The 15,625-nt window shown below is 40.7% G+C and overlaps 1 protein-coding gene across 2 annotated transcripts; it reads left to right on the top strand.

Moving 5' to 3' along the window:
* Window positions 1-7,508, top strand: LOC110730417 (binding partner of ACD11 1-like). Of its 2 annotated transcripts, none has more exons than XM_021910220.1 (5): window positions 1-147; window positions 2,710-2,876; window positions 4,612-4,687; window positions 6,108-6,221; window positions 6,756-7,508. In XM_021910220.1, the coding sequence occupies exons 2-5, from the start codon at window positions 2,761-2,763 to the stop codon at window positions 7,182-7,184; spliced, it is 735 nt and encodes a 244-aa protein (XP_021765912.1). In that variant the 5' UTR covers window positions 1-147; window positions 2,710-2,760; the 3' UTR covers window positions 7,185-7,508. The 2 variants fall into 2 exon arrangements, with proteins under 2 accessions (XP_021765912.1, XP_021765913.1); XM_021910221.1 differs by having other exon boundaries at window positions 16-147; window positions 2,677-2,876.
* The last annotated feature ends 8,117 nt before the right edge of the window (window positions 7,509-15,625 follow it).

A 15,625-nucleotide genomic window follows, 5' to 3' on the forward strand; every position in this document is an offset into this window, starting at 1 on the left:
TTTTTTTTTTTTTTTTTTTAAAAGCATTTTCTTACCCAAGGTGGACCGTAGACGGATTTGACGGTTGCAAAAATTTCGCAATATTTTCAAGAGACTTCTGTTCTTCCTACTGCTCAGTTCTCTGTGCAACTTCGCATCTATTGGCAGGTACTCTGAATCTTCTCTATCTCTTTCTCTCTCTTTTCCTTTTTGAATCTTAACATCTTTTACTTTCTGCAATCTTCCTTTCTTGATTGTTGTGTTATTGTGTTCATAGTTCTTCTGCTATTCTTACTAATTTTAGTGTTAATTTTGTTTTTTTGCTTTATTTGTAATTACCCCATTTTTCTTGGTTTTGTTATTTGTTGATTTGAATTTTGATCTATGTTTTTCAATTGGTAATTATAGTTACTGATTGATCACACCCTTGAAAGTCAAATCCCCATTTGTTTTTTGAGGGAGGTTTATGAATTTTTTTGGCTGTGCTTGTGTGTTTGAATGATAGATTGGGTCAAAATTTATTAGGCTGCTTAATAATTTGATGCTATTTTTTAATGTTCATATCACCATAGTACCCCGTGTTGAACATTGGACACTTGACATGGGTATTGATACTCAGACCCTTGATTTCGGGTCAAAATCATGAAAAATCTTTTACAAAATAGCTGAATCAAATATTTGGACAAGTACCCATGTCCAGCACGAGTACCCTGATTAGTATGAGTTACACAGGGTGTAACATGAACAACATTTGATGAAGTAATAAATCTGGAAAGGAAAAAAAAAATGTGAAGGAAGATGTAGCAAATGATGGACAAATGGAAGGAGAAGAGCTATGAATTTGGGTATGGGTATCAGGTTATGTGGATATTGTGTGGCTTTTTTTTTTTTTTTTTTTTTTTTTGGGGAGGGGGTATTATACTGGCTTGAATTGCGTTTTGCTGATCAGTTTTGTTAATACATTCACTCATCAATTTAATATATAGACATGTAGTATATTGTAGTATTGTGAGGTTTTGATTGAAGAAGATTTTTTATATGCTAAACTAAACTCTATGTTGAGGAGGTTTAAGGAAATAAGAACCCTTGTAAAGCGTTTAGGGTTGTATGAAAAGAAGGGTTAATTTGGGGTTGCTCAAATTTGGACATTGAATCTAGGATTTGTACTTTGAAGATAGGAGCTTTGGTTTGTAATTAGAAATGAATGGGCCCGCTCTTTAGCAAGGTTGCTTTAGTTTTTTGATTAGGAATGGATATTTACATTACTTAATGTTTAGTATACTCTGTTGTAGAATGGAATTGTGGAAAAAAACTTTGGAATCTCAAGGCTTTAGGATGTGTAGAAGTAAGATCAAGTAATATATGGAGTGTAAGTTTAGTGGGTTTAGAAGGTAGGAGGCATAGATGATCACCTTGGATGGACTGATGGATGGAATATCGTCCTATGTTTTGATTTATTTATTTGTTATCTAGGATGTATTATCAACTCCTTTTCTGAGTGCCACTTTGTGGTATTATCTAGGATGTATTATCCAAAAGGAGATATTGCTTATACTAGTATAATCAAAACAGGTTAGTTGGTTGAAGTAGAAGAGTGTTATGGGATTTCTATGTGGCATGCCCCATAGGTTGAACGGAGAATTCTATGACAATTTGGCTTACATTGCTATATGGCATGGAATGTTGGGTTGTGAAACAATGTCATGTTCATAAGATGAATGCGTTGGAGATGGATATGTTGTGTTGGATGTGTGGCCATACAAGAAATTATGGTTGATAGATGACATAATTAGGAGGGAAGAGGGGTTTCATTTATTGAGAATAAGATGAGGGAGAGTCACTTAAGGTGGTTTTGCCATGTAAGACGAAATCATAGTGATGCACCAGTTAAGAGGATTCAAGAGTGGCTTAGTGATGAGATTGTGAGGGGTAGGAGAAGACCTAAGAAAATTTGGATGAGACTATGAGAGTGATTGAGATTGATATGAATCTATCGTGGGGTTGGGAAAATATGCTCAAGAGCTTTAAATGTAAAAATGAGATCTTCTAAAATACTCTTTCCTTTTGGCTTTTCAAGTTTTCGTGCATTGAAAATGCTATTCGTCTGGGTAACTAATTTTCTGAATCCAGGAAGCTAACTTTAAATTTCCAATAGTTTGGTAAAATTTGGTTGCAGTGCATTTGTGCTAACTCTCACCAAACTAATGGCATTTCAGTTAATCAATGTAAGCTTTGAATTAGAAGTCTTATTGAGTAATTGGGGAATTGCTGAAAATTTGCTTAAGAGCTTTCAAAGTAACATTGACGTTTTCTGAAATACTCTTTACTTTGTCTTTTCAAGTTTTTGTGCATCATTTGGGAAACTAATCTTCCTAATCCAGGAAGCTTTTTTTTAAATTTCCAATTGTTTGGTAAAATTTGGTAGCAGTACATTTAATGCTAATTTTCATTAGAATTGTGGCATGTTAGCTAGTCAATACAAGCTGTCAAATAGAGGGCTTATTGAGTAATTTTACTGTAGTCATTTAACCTTTTCCTTGTTAGTAAAGCAATCCGTCACCCTTTTATCTTTGTCAATGCAAGTTATTGACTGTCAATTCCATAACATGTCTCTAAGTACCTCAGTTTTCAAAAAAGTGGCTTTACCATATTATATTATTGATATTGATACCCTGTTGAATTTTTTATCACTTATAGAAGGTGCAAATTTCCACTGGATTGGTTTTGCAGGAAGCTCTACTAAGACTAAAGCATCTGATATAACTTTACTGAGAACAACCAATGTATCCTGGTGGGTATACTATTGAGGTAACTACCCTGTCTCCCAGAGCAACAGAAAAAGATGTTCGTGACTTCTTCTCACATTGTGGTGCTATTGAACATCTTGAAATCATCAGGTATCTTTCATGTCCCCTGCTCTTCTAGTCTGGTTATATATTCTACCAGAAACAGTATGTTAAGTTTCTGAATCACCCACGATATTATTTGCCTATTTGCTATCACATATAATTATATATTGAGGTTACACTTCTTAGTGCTCTTTTAGGGGAGAGAAGAAGGGGGGGGGGGGGAAATCCTAGTGAAACTGTCATTTATATTATATCTGCAATTTTTTGTTTCATGTTCTGGCTGTTGTGTTTCTTTTCATTATCTTAATTTGTTGTTCCTAGCGCTGTTTTTGACTGTTATTTTTGAACTATTTAGCTTTAGCCTGCAAATGTAATAAATAAAATAAAAAAATAAAAAATGGTGAATAAACTATTGAAGAGTCTCAAGACATTTTTGGCAATTACATATCAAATAAAATCCTGTGCAAGACTTGGATTGTTTAAAAAGTTTCTAAAGTTTCTATCTTTCATCCTTCAGCTCTCTGGGCCCAAATAATCAAATTGAACCAGGTTCTGATCTCCACAAAGATACCTGGTCTAAGTCTTAACACAGACTGGATGGCTCTCCCAATATCAGCAACTGATGTAGGGTGACTACACACAAGTTACACAATACTCCTGCTGTTCCTGCTCCATTGTTCCTCTACTGCAGAAAGAAAAGGAACATGTTTTCTTGTTTATTCTTCAAAATTTTATCCCTGTGACCCTGTCAGCTTCACAAATTAGTTTCTCGCGTACTTTAACCCACAACATCTACCAGGAATGCTTTGTTAAGTGTCATAGACAAGGATTGATGAGAGACACCCTAGTGGATAAAAATGTATTTGGTCCTTCGTGCTCTATTTACAGTGGAATGACACTTCGAAAAGTTGAAAACCATATCCTCCTCTACACCTCTTTGTTGTCAATTGTCAGAGCAGTAAAAGAAAGTTGAAGGAATGCATGGTTGGACATAAAATGTTCTGTGAAATAAAGAAGAAAGAAGTAATCTGATGGTAACCATGCATTTATAAGACACCTATATAATAGGCATTGAAGGTTAATATACTTAAAATACCAAAGGCAGCATCTACATACGCTCTAAAATATAAGATATGATTACTCAATAGGATTAGTTAATATAATCATAGATGTGAATTTTGTCTGGGTTTTGAGAATATGCATGAAGAGACTAAGTCGTCTTGAAGATGTGTGCAATGGGATGGGAAGCACATAAAGCTGTACATAGCATGCTGAAACTTCCACAATCAACTGGAAAGATAGCAGTTAACCTATTTATGTGAGTTGAGAATGACCTCTCCTCATGTTTCTTGTTTGTAACCCCAGAAACTAAGCTGCAAAGTTGTCATGTTTGACTTCTTATCTGACCCTAAATGCACAATGCAAACCATAAGGGTAGATAATTCCTTTTCTTAAAAAATTTTTATTCCCTTCAAATATTTCTTTGAGCTTTTATAGTATCAAAGTGAGGAATTGCTCACCTGACAAAATTTAGGAGGATTCCAAAGACATGCAGTGTAATCTTAAGAAAATGTGTTCTGCTAAGATTTAGTCTTGTGCCCTCCTTACTGCATATTGATTCTGTGTGTTACTTTTTCTTGCATCTGTATCCATTTTCCTTTTCTGAAGAATATTTTCACTAAGTTGCTTAGTTCTATAGCTAGCAATTCTGAGGATTATAGATCATCATTGATTCATTGCCCTTTGTACTTGTCTTGATATGCCAACTGTTACAATGATCCAGGTCTGGTGAATATGGATGTACTGCTTATGTGACATTCAAAGATTCTTATGCTCTGGAAACTGCTGCCTTACTCAGTGTATGTACAGCTGTCTAAAAACTTCTGAGCTTTTTCATTAATAATGGACTGCGTTTGGATTAATATACATATTGCATGATTTTTTGGTTGCTTATATTCTTCATGTAGTATAGGACTATGAGCTTAATATATGTATTCTTGTAATTTTGGTCATGGAATATGTGGATATCTGGTTTTAACTTCTATGGAAATTCATCATTAGCTTTCATGCTTGTTTTGTTTTTTTTATTTGTTTAAATATTTAGGTGAACAAGATGAATTTTGGACTTTTATGCAGTATTAAATGATGCCTTTTTTGATAGCCATTGAGGTCTGGAGGAAATTTAACTTCACATCTAACATGATTTTTAGCTATCCCACTGGTTCAGTTTCTCAAGATCTTTGGTCTATCCTCATTCCTCAGACTATAACCTTAGAAATTCCTAATAAATTGGATAGCAATTCTCTAACATCTACTTGTATAAGCTATTCTTGCCTTTGTGGTTCTTAGATGGGTAAGAAAAAAAGAATTATAGTGAAGTTATATGGTGTCCATGGATTCACCTATCCGTTCACACTTCATCAAAGGTTATTAGATTGAGCAATGAGAGTAAAGAAAATCTGAATTACTTGAAGGGATACTGCTGCCACTTCAAACACCGCACCATCCACCCTCCCCCCTTCCCCCCCCCCCCCCACCAAAAAAAAAAAAAAAAAAAAAACCTTACTACCTCTACAAGAGGCTGCGTAGTAACGCTCAATTGTTGAATTTAAAAGGCAACTCCTTAACAGGCAGTTCTTGGAGACTTTATGTTTTGAGTTATGTGATAAGACTTCATATTACATCCCTTGGCTTGGCTTTTGTGATCAAGATATATGTGACATTGTTGAGGGACAAATTCTATTTAATTAAATTTATGGAACCTTGTTCAAACGTGTAAAGCACCTATGTAAGTAACTTGATTACTTGGCAGCCATATTCCAGTAGCATTTTCAACTGATCAAAATTCTGCAAGTCATATCACACTATTTTCCCAGTCTTGTAGTTTTGGGAGGACATCAAATTGATTGGAATTGCTATTATGCACTGCCTTTGTTTCATAATATTCTCCCCACTTGGTGTAGAGTGTGAAAGTGGGTCATTTTTTTTTTAATTAGAGAATGTGGCTGTAAGAGAGTAAAGGTGGGTCCAACAAGTGGGGTATGTAGAATAGAAAGGGAAAAAACTTTTACTGAATAAGTTTTAAAGCAAGAGCGAATGACTTTAGGAAACAAAGGGAGTATATGCTAATATATTAATGTATATGCTTAATGCTGTCTCCTTGTATGTTCTCGGATGAGTTTATTCTGTACCATAAATGTTTCTTTTGAGCGCTTAATTAAGTAAACTTTGTTTTGTCATTCTGCCTCCTAGCTTATTCTCTATGCCTTTTTTCTTTAGGGAGCCACAATTGTTGATCAACGTGTGTGCATCACTCGTTGGGGATCTTATGTAGATGAATATGATCCTTTTAGTGATGCTTCATGGAGAAGAGCAGATACTTCCACTGACTCGGTATGTGCTGTCGATTTAGGTATTTTGGTTTTATATTATACCTCATTTTGTTTGGTTGTTGCCTCTTGAAGAGTACCACAACATTTAGTCTGCATTTGATTTGGCTGTATATTATGATGTCCTTTTGTGTGTTTGGTCGATTAATTTAGAGAAAACACAGGTTTGCATATATCCCAATGATATCTTGGTATTCATTATGTCTTTTTGTTTCCTTTGGGTCCATAAATTCTTCTTCGTTCTGTATTGGACCTCCCTTGTTCCTTTTTTGAGACATTCTGAAATAATCCTCCCTCTATCTGAGTTAAAGTTACTTTTAGTCTCCCCTATTCACTCAGCTTTTAGTATTATTCTTAATCTATGCATACGTTAGAATTGGCATTTAGAAAGGGATTTATCAATTTTCCACATTGAGGTCTCAAATTCTATTTTATCTATTAAATGATGATAATAATGGTGATTCCCATAATTTATACTAGTATGTGCATTGATGTTACATTTTTGCATGTGTATAACATTCTCATTCAATCTGGTCAGGTATCTCAGAGCAACGCATTTGTTTCTACCCCAGGAGAAGCTGTAACAGTGGCCCAAGAAGTTGTCACAACCATGATAGCCAAGGGTTACGATTTAGGAAAGGATGCATTGAGTAGGGCGAAAGCTTTTGATGAGTCTCATCATGTTTCAGCCACTGCAGCTGCAAAAGTAGCTGAGCTGAGCTATAAAATTGGGCTTACACCAAAACTTTATGCAGGTATGGAAGTTGTCAAGTCTGTGGATCAGAGGTACAATGTTTCTGAGACAACAAAATCTGCTGCTTTGTACACTGGAAGAACAGCGGCTTCAGCTGCCACTGCTGTTGTTAACAGCAGCTATTTCTCTAAAGGAGCTCTTTGGGTTTCTGATGCTCTCAGCCGAGCAGCCAAAGCAGCAGCTGATTTGGGTACTCATGCTGGTAGTAAATAAACATGTCCTGTATGTAAAATTGTATAGGCGTATAGCATTCCCATATTGGATTGGAGGGAGTGCTAGTTAGTCATCGTGAATTGTGCAAATGACACCTCCATATATCCCTAGTCACCTTCATAAATCTACGAAAAACCACTTTTTAAGTGAAGGGATTATATGAGATGGCACCATGATACATATTTTTTTACAAATCTCTCATATTTGATTAATGTTGGCTGAGCTGTGTGTGCATGTTGAAATACGAAGTACAATTTCTTATTTCTTAGTAAATATTACTTGTACCATCAAAGTTGGACAATCAGCGACACTTCAGAATGTGCATAATCACCTACTACGCTCCTGAATTATTCTGTATACTGCTCGAGTTTTAGAGGTAGCATTTCTGCGTAGTCATAATCCCAATTGGGAACAGGCTAATGTTCATTTATTTGGCTACCATGCCCAGATGCTCCCTAACTCTATCCCTTAGACCCTTGATGCACACTCTTGGCTATGCTGCTGGTGCAGCCGACAAGCTAAGTTACTATGATAACAGTTGAAGTTAATCAGCGTTACTAGAGTCTAAATATCTAACTCAAGCTCAAGCTGTCCATCGATCACGAGTTTGCTATAACTTGCTTTGCTTGAGCTAAAGACAGTAATTATAAGTTGCTAATAATTGAATTATTACTTGATGTGTTATAAAGGCGTTCATTCTGCCTCTCTTGTAGATTTGTAAGCGATTCAAGTACTCTTCTAATAGCCAGGAAACCAACCAATGACTTTACGAAATCCGGGCAAAAAAAAAAAGAAAAAAAAAAAAATATAGAAAGCAAACTCCCCTATCACCCTATGTTTATCATGGAAGTCTAGATAAACATGCAACCTCAAGCTCTAAAACTAAGTGTCATACCACCAAGTAGCACTATCAAATTTCAAACCGGAATCGTTTATCTGTCCGAAACCGACCGACCTAAATGTGAACGGAACCGATTTAAAACCAATCTTTTAAAACCGAAAACCGATCCGAACCGTATTTTAGTAAACACGAAACCGAATTGATCCGAATAATGTTAAACCGTGAACCGAAAAATAAACCGAACCATAGTTAACTCGATTCGTTTCTAACTCGAGACCGTATAAACCGGGTTAAAAACCGTTTACACCGAACTGTTTACAAACCGCAACCCGTTTGCACTGAACCGTTTACAAATCGAACCGATTACAGACCGAACCGTTTACAAGCCGAACCACTTATAAACAACTTATTATAAAGGGAGATTAAAATCATGTTTAAAGGAATTTTAAATGAAATTTAATCATGCACACATGTTTACTACAGAGTATATTATTACTAGAGTATCTGTTAAATTAGTAGTTAGTTCATTGTTAATTTATTTTACGCATAACTGATTTTAGACTATGTTCATGCATCATTATTATTACTTCATTAACGCATCTGTTTTTTTCTTTTTTATTTGAGTAATCATTAGAACAACTATAGAAGAAAAGAATATATATAAAAATATATATATATATACTTTCGCCGTTTCGTTATAGTTGCAACACACACTTTATCACGGTATTTAAGAGAAGTGGACCTCACATTATATATTACACTTAAAATGTAGTTAAGAGATTGTTAGGAGTATTATAAAGTGGGCCATAAGCTTTATTTATTTATTTATTGAGAAAAGTGGGCCATAAGCTTTAAATAAAGGTAATAGTAAAATTTTCACCATAAAAACCTTCCTTTTATAGTGTGTTGCAACTATTGTGACATTTCCATTTTAGGGAAGTGTTGCAACTATAAACAAACGAAGAAAGAATATAACATTGGGAGATGACAATAACCAATCAAAACAATTTTAAACCGAAACTGTTTAAGAGTCCGAAGTTGACCGACCCAAATGAGAACCAAACTGATTAAAAACTTATTTTTTGAAACTGAAAACCGACTCGAACCCTATTTTATAAGTAAAACTGAAACTGAATCGATCCAAATAATGTTAAACCGTATAAGAACCGAACCCGTTAACGAACCGAACCAGTTCTAAACTAAACTGAAATAGAACGAATCTAAAAAGAACCTAACTGATTAGGGGATTTTGCTCCCACCAATCGGAATGCGCCACGTGGGCCAATCAGGTCCTTCCAAATGATTAGGGGATTTTGCTCCCACCAATCGGAATGCGCCACGTGGGCCAATCAGGTCCTGCCAAGTGTTCCCCAGTTGGACCTCTCAGGGCTTGCCACGTGGCACACGCTTATTCGTCCGCCTTGGACCTATTATGTCATGACACGTGGCATACTCCATGCCTAATGGAGAAGTCGGCCACCCAGGCCCAACTTCCGAGGGAAGCCCAATCAGCCCAAGGTTAACCTAAACCTAGATTGGCACGTTTCCCGAGGTTATAAATACCTCCCTTAATCCTCATTAAGGGAGATTACGCAGATTACACACATTAAACTCTCTCACCTAGAGAGACCCAATCACTTTAATTTCCGCATTAATTACTCCTTAATCAAGTACTAACTTGACCGTCGGAGGCGGATCTCCAATCATCCGGAGCATCCGTTTGTTTTGCAGGTACAGGCGTCCGGTTCCAGTCTCGGAATTGTAACTCTCGCGCAGGACATCAGAAAACCCCGAAACATCTTGGCGCCGTCTGTGGGGAGAGTACTTTTGAGATGACATCCACGTTTGTGCCGGCTCCTGAAGAGAGACGTCCCCTGGACGACCCTCTAGTTCAGTCGGACCACGATACTGAGAATGAATTTGAAGTTGAAGCTCACACAGCTTCAGACGGGACCCTAAGGGCCCGACGTACCCGTCATACCGAAAGGAGGGAACGGGAACATCTTCAAACTGGAAGCAATCCAGCAGGCGCACCGCCTGTTCGGCAGCAGCCGACTGATGGGTCTGCTCCCATCACAAGGAACGAACTCATGACCTTCATGAGGGACTTCAAGGGAGAAATTCAAGAGTTGATCAACAAGAAGCCGCCTGCTCTGGACAAGGAGCAGTCGGCTAAGAAACCCTCCACTTCACGGAAGAGGAAGCCAGTTCAAGGGCGAGAGGCGACCCCTCATCCTAAATCTAGGAAGTGGGAGCCACCTGCCCTTGATTTCACAAAATACCGTTTTCCTACTCCAGGAAATAGGAAACCTGTTCGTCATATTCAGGCGGACGGGTCGAGGAAAACATACACAGACGCTCGGCTACTTCTAGAACAGAAGAAGAGTGACCGATTGTCAGAGTCGGCCTCTACTTCAAACTTCCAAGACAGTCTGCGAAATACCTCGATGAGGCATACTCAGTCGTATCATGAGAGTCAGTCAGGCGACACCTCCCGTCAGTCCGGCTTTCATAGCGACCAGGCGGTACCAATCTTACCGTTTGTACCGCAACAACAGTATTTTTTACAGCCACCTCCGTTTGGTGGACATGCAGCAAAAAATGTCCAACCTATGGACTGACAGCTACGGTTGCTTAGACTTGGTGAACAGCCGTCGGCCTTCTCCAAGGAAATTACTGAAGCCGCTCAGCCGGCCAAAGTGAAAAATGTATTAGTAGGCGCCTATGACGGCACTACTAACCCAGAAGACCATCTGATGACATTCACCAACCTGATGTACCTTCAAGGGTTGGATGATCCCACTTGGTGCAAGTGTTTCCCAGCGACTCTCAAAGGAATCGCACAACAATGGTTCGGCAACCTGCCGACTGGTTGTGTAAATAACTTCAAGACGCTTGCTTACTTATTCACCTCCAACTTCGCCATGAACATCCCTGCGAAGAAGACGACCCTTGATTTAGGAACAATTCAGCAGGGCGAGAAGGAGGGGCTTCGTTCTTACATCAGGCGGTTTAACCTGATGAGAATACAGATTCAAGGGTTACCGGATGAAGTAGCCTATACTGACTTTTTCAGAGGTCTCAAAGACGGGTCGGCCTTCAAATTTGGTCCGAAAGAGGGTGGCGACTCTTCAAGAGGCCTTGATTGAAGCGGAAGCCTATATACAGGCGACTGATCTTTGTAGTACGGTAAAACAGTCAGACGGGAAAAGGTCCGACAAAAGAGAAGGACGACAGAAGCAGTCGTCAAACAAAGACGAGAAGAGAAAAGAGGTCTGGGCAACTGATTCCTCCAAACAGCCGTCCCAGAAGAAGAAAAAAGAATTCAAACCATACTCCCCAAAGTATGTGTTTAACAAGGATAACCAATTTATCCTAAAGGAAATCAAGGGACGGATCTCAATTGAGAAGCCGGTCCCCATGAAGGGTTCTGCAAACAATCGGAACCAAGAAAAATTTTGTGATTATCATGAAGATGTTGGTCATCACACCAATGAATGCATCAGTCTCATGCGGTATCTGGACCGCCTGACTGAGCAAGGTGATCTTGACACTTATGTCAAGAAATCTACAGGGAACACTTCCTCGAAAAAGCAGTCGACCAAAAAGAATCAACAGGCCGACAACTCCTATACAGATGATGCAGTCGTCTACACCATTGCAGGCGGCTTCTCAGGAGGCGGCCCCACTATTAGGGGCAACAAAGACAATATCAGACGGTTAGATGTAAATTCCGTTCACCAAGAACGGCCCTTCAAATATTCATTTCCTGAGATTGTCATCACTGAAGAAGATCTAGGAGGGGTAAGAGGGCCGCATGACGACCCTATCGTCATTGAATGTAAAGTGGCCAACCAAAGAGTTGGCCGAATTCTCATAGATACCGGAAGCTCCTCAGATCTCATCAGTAGCAAAGGTCTGTCGAAACTAAAATATCAGACTAATTGCATACATCCGGCATCCCACCCTTTAGTAGGGTTTGGAGGAGGAGTCGTCCACCCAGTGGGACGAGTGGATTTACCCATCCGCCTGGGCGAAAAAGGGGAAGGACGACACATGGTAGTCCGGTTCCTGGTAGTAGAAGAACTCTCGGCCTACAACATGATTCTGGGACGACCAACCCTGAATAATTCCAAGGCTGTTATAGATTAGGGGATTTTGCTCCCACCAATCGGAATGCGCCACGTGGGCCAATCAGGTCCTGCCAAGTGTCCCCCAGTTGGAACTGTCGGGGCTCGCCACGTGGCACGCGCTTATTCGTCCACCTTGGACCTATTATGTCATGACACGTGGCATACTCCATGCCTAATGGAGAAACCGGCCACCCAGACCCAATTTTCGAGGGAAGCCCAATCAGCCCTAGGTTAACCTAAACCTAGGATGGGCACGTTTCCCAAGGTTATAAATACCTCCCTTAATCCTCATTAAGGGAGATTACACATTAATTACAGAGATTACACAGAGATAACAGGCTGATCACGCTAACAAAGCAGATTACGCTAAAAGCTCACATTAAACACTCTCACCTAGAGAGACCCAATCACTTTAATTTCCGCATTAATTACTCCTTAATCAAGTACTAACTTGACCGTTGGAGGCGGAGCTCCCACCACCAGGAGTCTCCGTTGTTTTGCAGGTACATGCGTCCGGTTCCAGTCTCGGAATTGTAACTCTCCCGCAGGACATCAGAAAACCCCGAAACATTTGGCGCCGTCTGTGGGGAGAGTACTTTTGAGATGGCATCCAAGTCTGTACCGACTCCTGAAGAGAGGCGTCCCCTAGACGACCCTCAAGTTCAGTCGGACCACGATACTGAGGATGAATTTGAAGTTGAAGCTCACACAGCTTCAGACGGGACCCTAAGGGCCCGACGTACCCGTCATACCGAAAGGAGGGAACGGGAACATCTTCATACAGGAAGCGAGCCAGCAGGCGCACCGCCTGTTCGGCAGCAGCCGACTGGTGGGTCTGCTCCCATCACAAGGAACGAACTCATGACCTTCATGAGGGACTTCAAGGGAGAGATTCAAGAGTTGACCCATCACAAGGAGCAGTCGGCTAAGAAACCCTCCACTTCACGGAAGAGGAAGCCAGTTCAAGGGCGAGAGACGACTCCTGATCCTAAATCTAGGAAGCGGGAGCCACCTGCCCTTGATTTCACAAAATACCGTTTTCCTACTCCAGGAAATAGGAAACCTGTTCGTCATATTCAGGCGGACGGGTCGAGGAAAACATACACAGACGCTCGGCTACTTCTAGAACAGAAGAAGAGTGACCGATTGTCAGAGTCGGCCTCTACTTCAAACTTCCAAGACAGTCTGCGAAATACCTCGATGAGGCATACTCAGTCGTATCATGAGAGTCAGTCAGGCGACACCTCCCGTCAGTCCGGCTTTCATAGCGACCAGGCGGTACCAATCTTACCGTTTGTACCGCAACAACAGTATTTTTTACAGCCACCTCCGTTTGGTGGACATGCAGCAAAAAATGTCCAACCTATGGACTGACAGCTACGGTTGCTTAGACTTGGTGAACAGCCGTCGGCCTTCTCCAAGGAAATTACTGAAGCCGCTCAGCCGGCCAAAGTGAAAAATGTATTAGTAGGCGCCTATGACGGCACTACTAACCCAGAAGACCATCTGATGACATTCACCAACCTGATGTACCTTCAAGGGTTGGATGATCCCACTTGGTGCAAGTGTTTCCCAGCGACTCTCAAAGGAATCGCACAACAATGGTTCGGCAACCTGCCGACTGGTTGTGTAAATAACTTCAAGACGCTTGCTTACTTATTCACCTCCAACTTCGCCATGAACATCCCTGCGAAGAAGACGACCCTTGATTTAGGAACAATTCAGCAGGGCGAGAAGGAGGGGCTTCGTTCTTACATCAGGCGGTTTAACCTGATGAGAATACAGATTCAAGGGTTACCGGATGAAGTAGCCTATACTGACTTTTTCAGAGGTCTCAAAGACGGGTCGGCCTTCAAATTTGGTCCGAAAGAGGGTGGCGACTCTTCAAGAGGCCTTGATTGAAGCGGAAGCCTATATACAGGCGACTGATCTTTGTAGTACGGTAAAACAGTCAGACGGGAAAAGGTCCGACAAAAGAGAAGGACGACAGAAGCAGTCGTCAAACAAAGACGAGAAGAGAAAAGAGGTCTGGGCAACTGATTCCTCCAAACAGCCGTCCCAGAAGAAGAAAAAAGAATTCAAACCATACTCCCCAAAGTATGTGTTTAACAAGGATAACCAATTTATCCTAAAGGAAATCAAGGGACGGATCTCAATTGAGAAGCCGGTCCCCATGAAGGGTTCTGCAAACAATCGGAACCAAGAAAAATTTTGTGATTATCATGAAGATGTTGGTCATCACACCAATGAATGCATCAGTCTCATGCGGTATCTGGACCGCCTGACTGAGCAAGGTGATCTTGACACTTATGTCAAGAAATCTACAGGGAACACTTCCTCGAAAAAGCAGTCGACCAAAAAGAATCAACAGGCCGACAACTCCTATACAGATGATGCAGTCGTCTACACCATTGCAGGCGGCTTCTCAGGAGGCGGCCCCACTATTAGGGGCAACAAAGACAATATCAGACGGTTAGATGTAAATTCCGTTCACCAAGAACGGCCCTTCAAATATTCATTTCCTGAGATTGTCATCACTGAAGAAGATCTAGGAGGGGTAAGAGGGCCGCATGACGACCCTATCGTCATTGAATGTAAAGTGGCCAACCAAAGAGTTGGCCGAATTCTCATAGATACCGGAAGCTCCTCAGATCTCATCAGTAGCAAAGGTCTGTCGAAACTAAAATATCAGACTAATTGCATACATCCGGCATCCCACCCTTTAGTAGGGTTTGGAGGAGGAGTCGTCCACCCAGTGGGACGAGTGGATTTACCCATCCGCCTGGGCGAAAAAGGGGAAGGACGACACATGGTAGTCCGGTTCCTGGTAGTAGAAGAACTCTCGGCCTACAACATGATTCTGGGACGACCAACCCTGAATAATTCCAAGGCTGTTATAGATTAGGGGATTTTGCTCCCACCAATCGGAATGCGCCACGTGGGCCAATCAGGTCCTGCCAAGTGTCCCCCAGTTGGAACTGTCGGGGCTCGCCACGTGGCACGCGCTTATTCGTCCACCTTGGACCTATTATGTCATGACACGTGGCATACTCCATGCCTAATGGAGAAACCGGCCACCCAGACCCAATTTTCGAGGGAAGCCCAATCAGCCCTAGGTTAACCTAAACCTAGGATGGGCACGTTTCCCAAGGTTATAAATACCTCCCTTAATCCTCATTAAGGGAGATTACACATTAATTACAGAGATTACACAGAGATAACAGGCTGATCACGCTAACAAAGCAGATTACGCTAAAAGCTCACATTAAACACTCTCACCTAGAGAGACCCAATCACTTTAATTTCCGCATTAATTACTCCTTAATCAAGTACTAACTTGACCGTTGGAGGCGGAGCTCCCACCACCAGGAGTCTCCGTTGTTTTGCAGGTACAGGCGTCCGGTTCCAGTCTCGGAATTGTAACTCTCCCGCAGGACATCAGAAAACCCCGAAACATTTGGCGCCGT

The sequence above is a fragment of the Chenopodium quinoa genome, unplaced genomic scaffold (genome assembly GCF_001683475.1).
Source record: "Chenopodium quinoa cultivar QQ74 unplaced genomic scaffold, ASM168347v1, whole genome shotgun sequence".
Classification (NCBI taxonomy): Eukaryota; Viridiplantae; Streptophyta; class Magnoliopsida; order Caryophyllales; family Amaranthaceae; genus Chenopodium; species Chenopodium quinoa.

Coding starts and splice junctions, on each gene's coding strand:
- LOC110730417 (XM_021910220.1), top strand. CDS start 2,761: ATGTATCCTGGTGGGTATACTATTGAGGTAACTACCCTGTCTCCCAGA. Junction 2,877..4,611: donor GAACATCTTGAAATCATCAG/GTATCTTTCATG, acceptor ACAATGATCCAG/GTCTGGTGAATATGGATGTA. Junction 6,222..6,755: donor CAGATACTTCCACTGACTCG/GTATGTGCTGTC, acceptor CAATCTGGTCAG/GTATCTCAGAGCAACGCATT.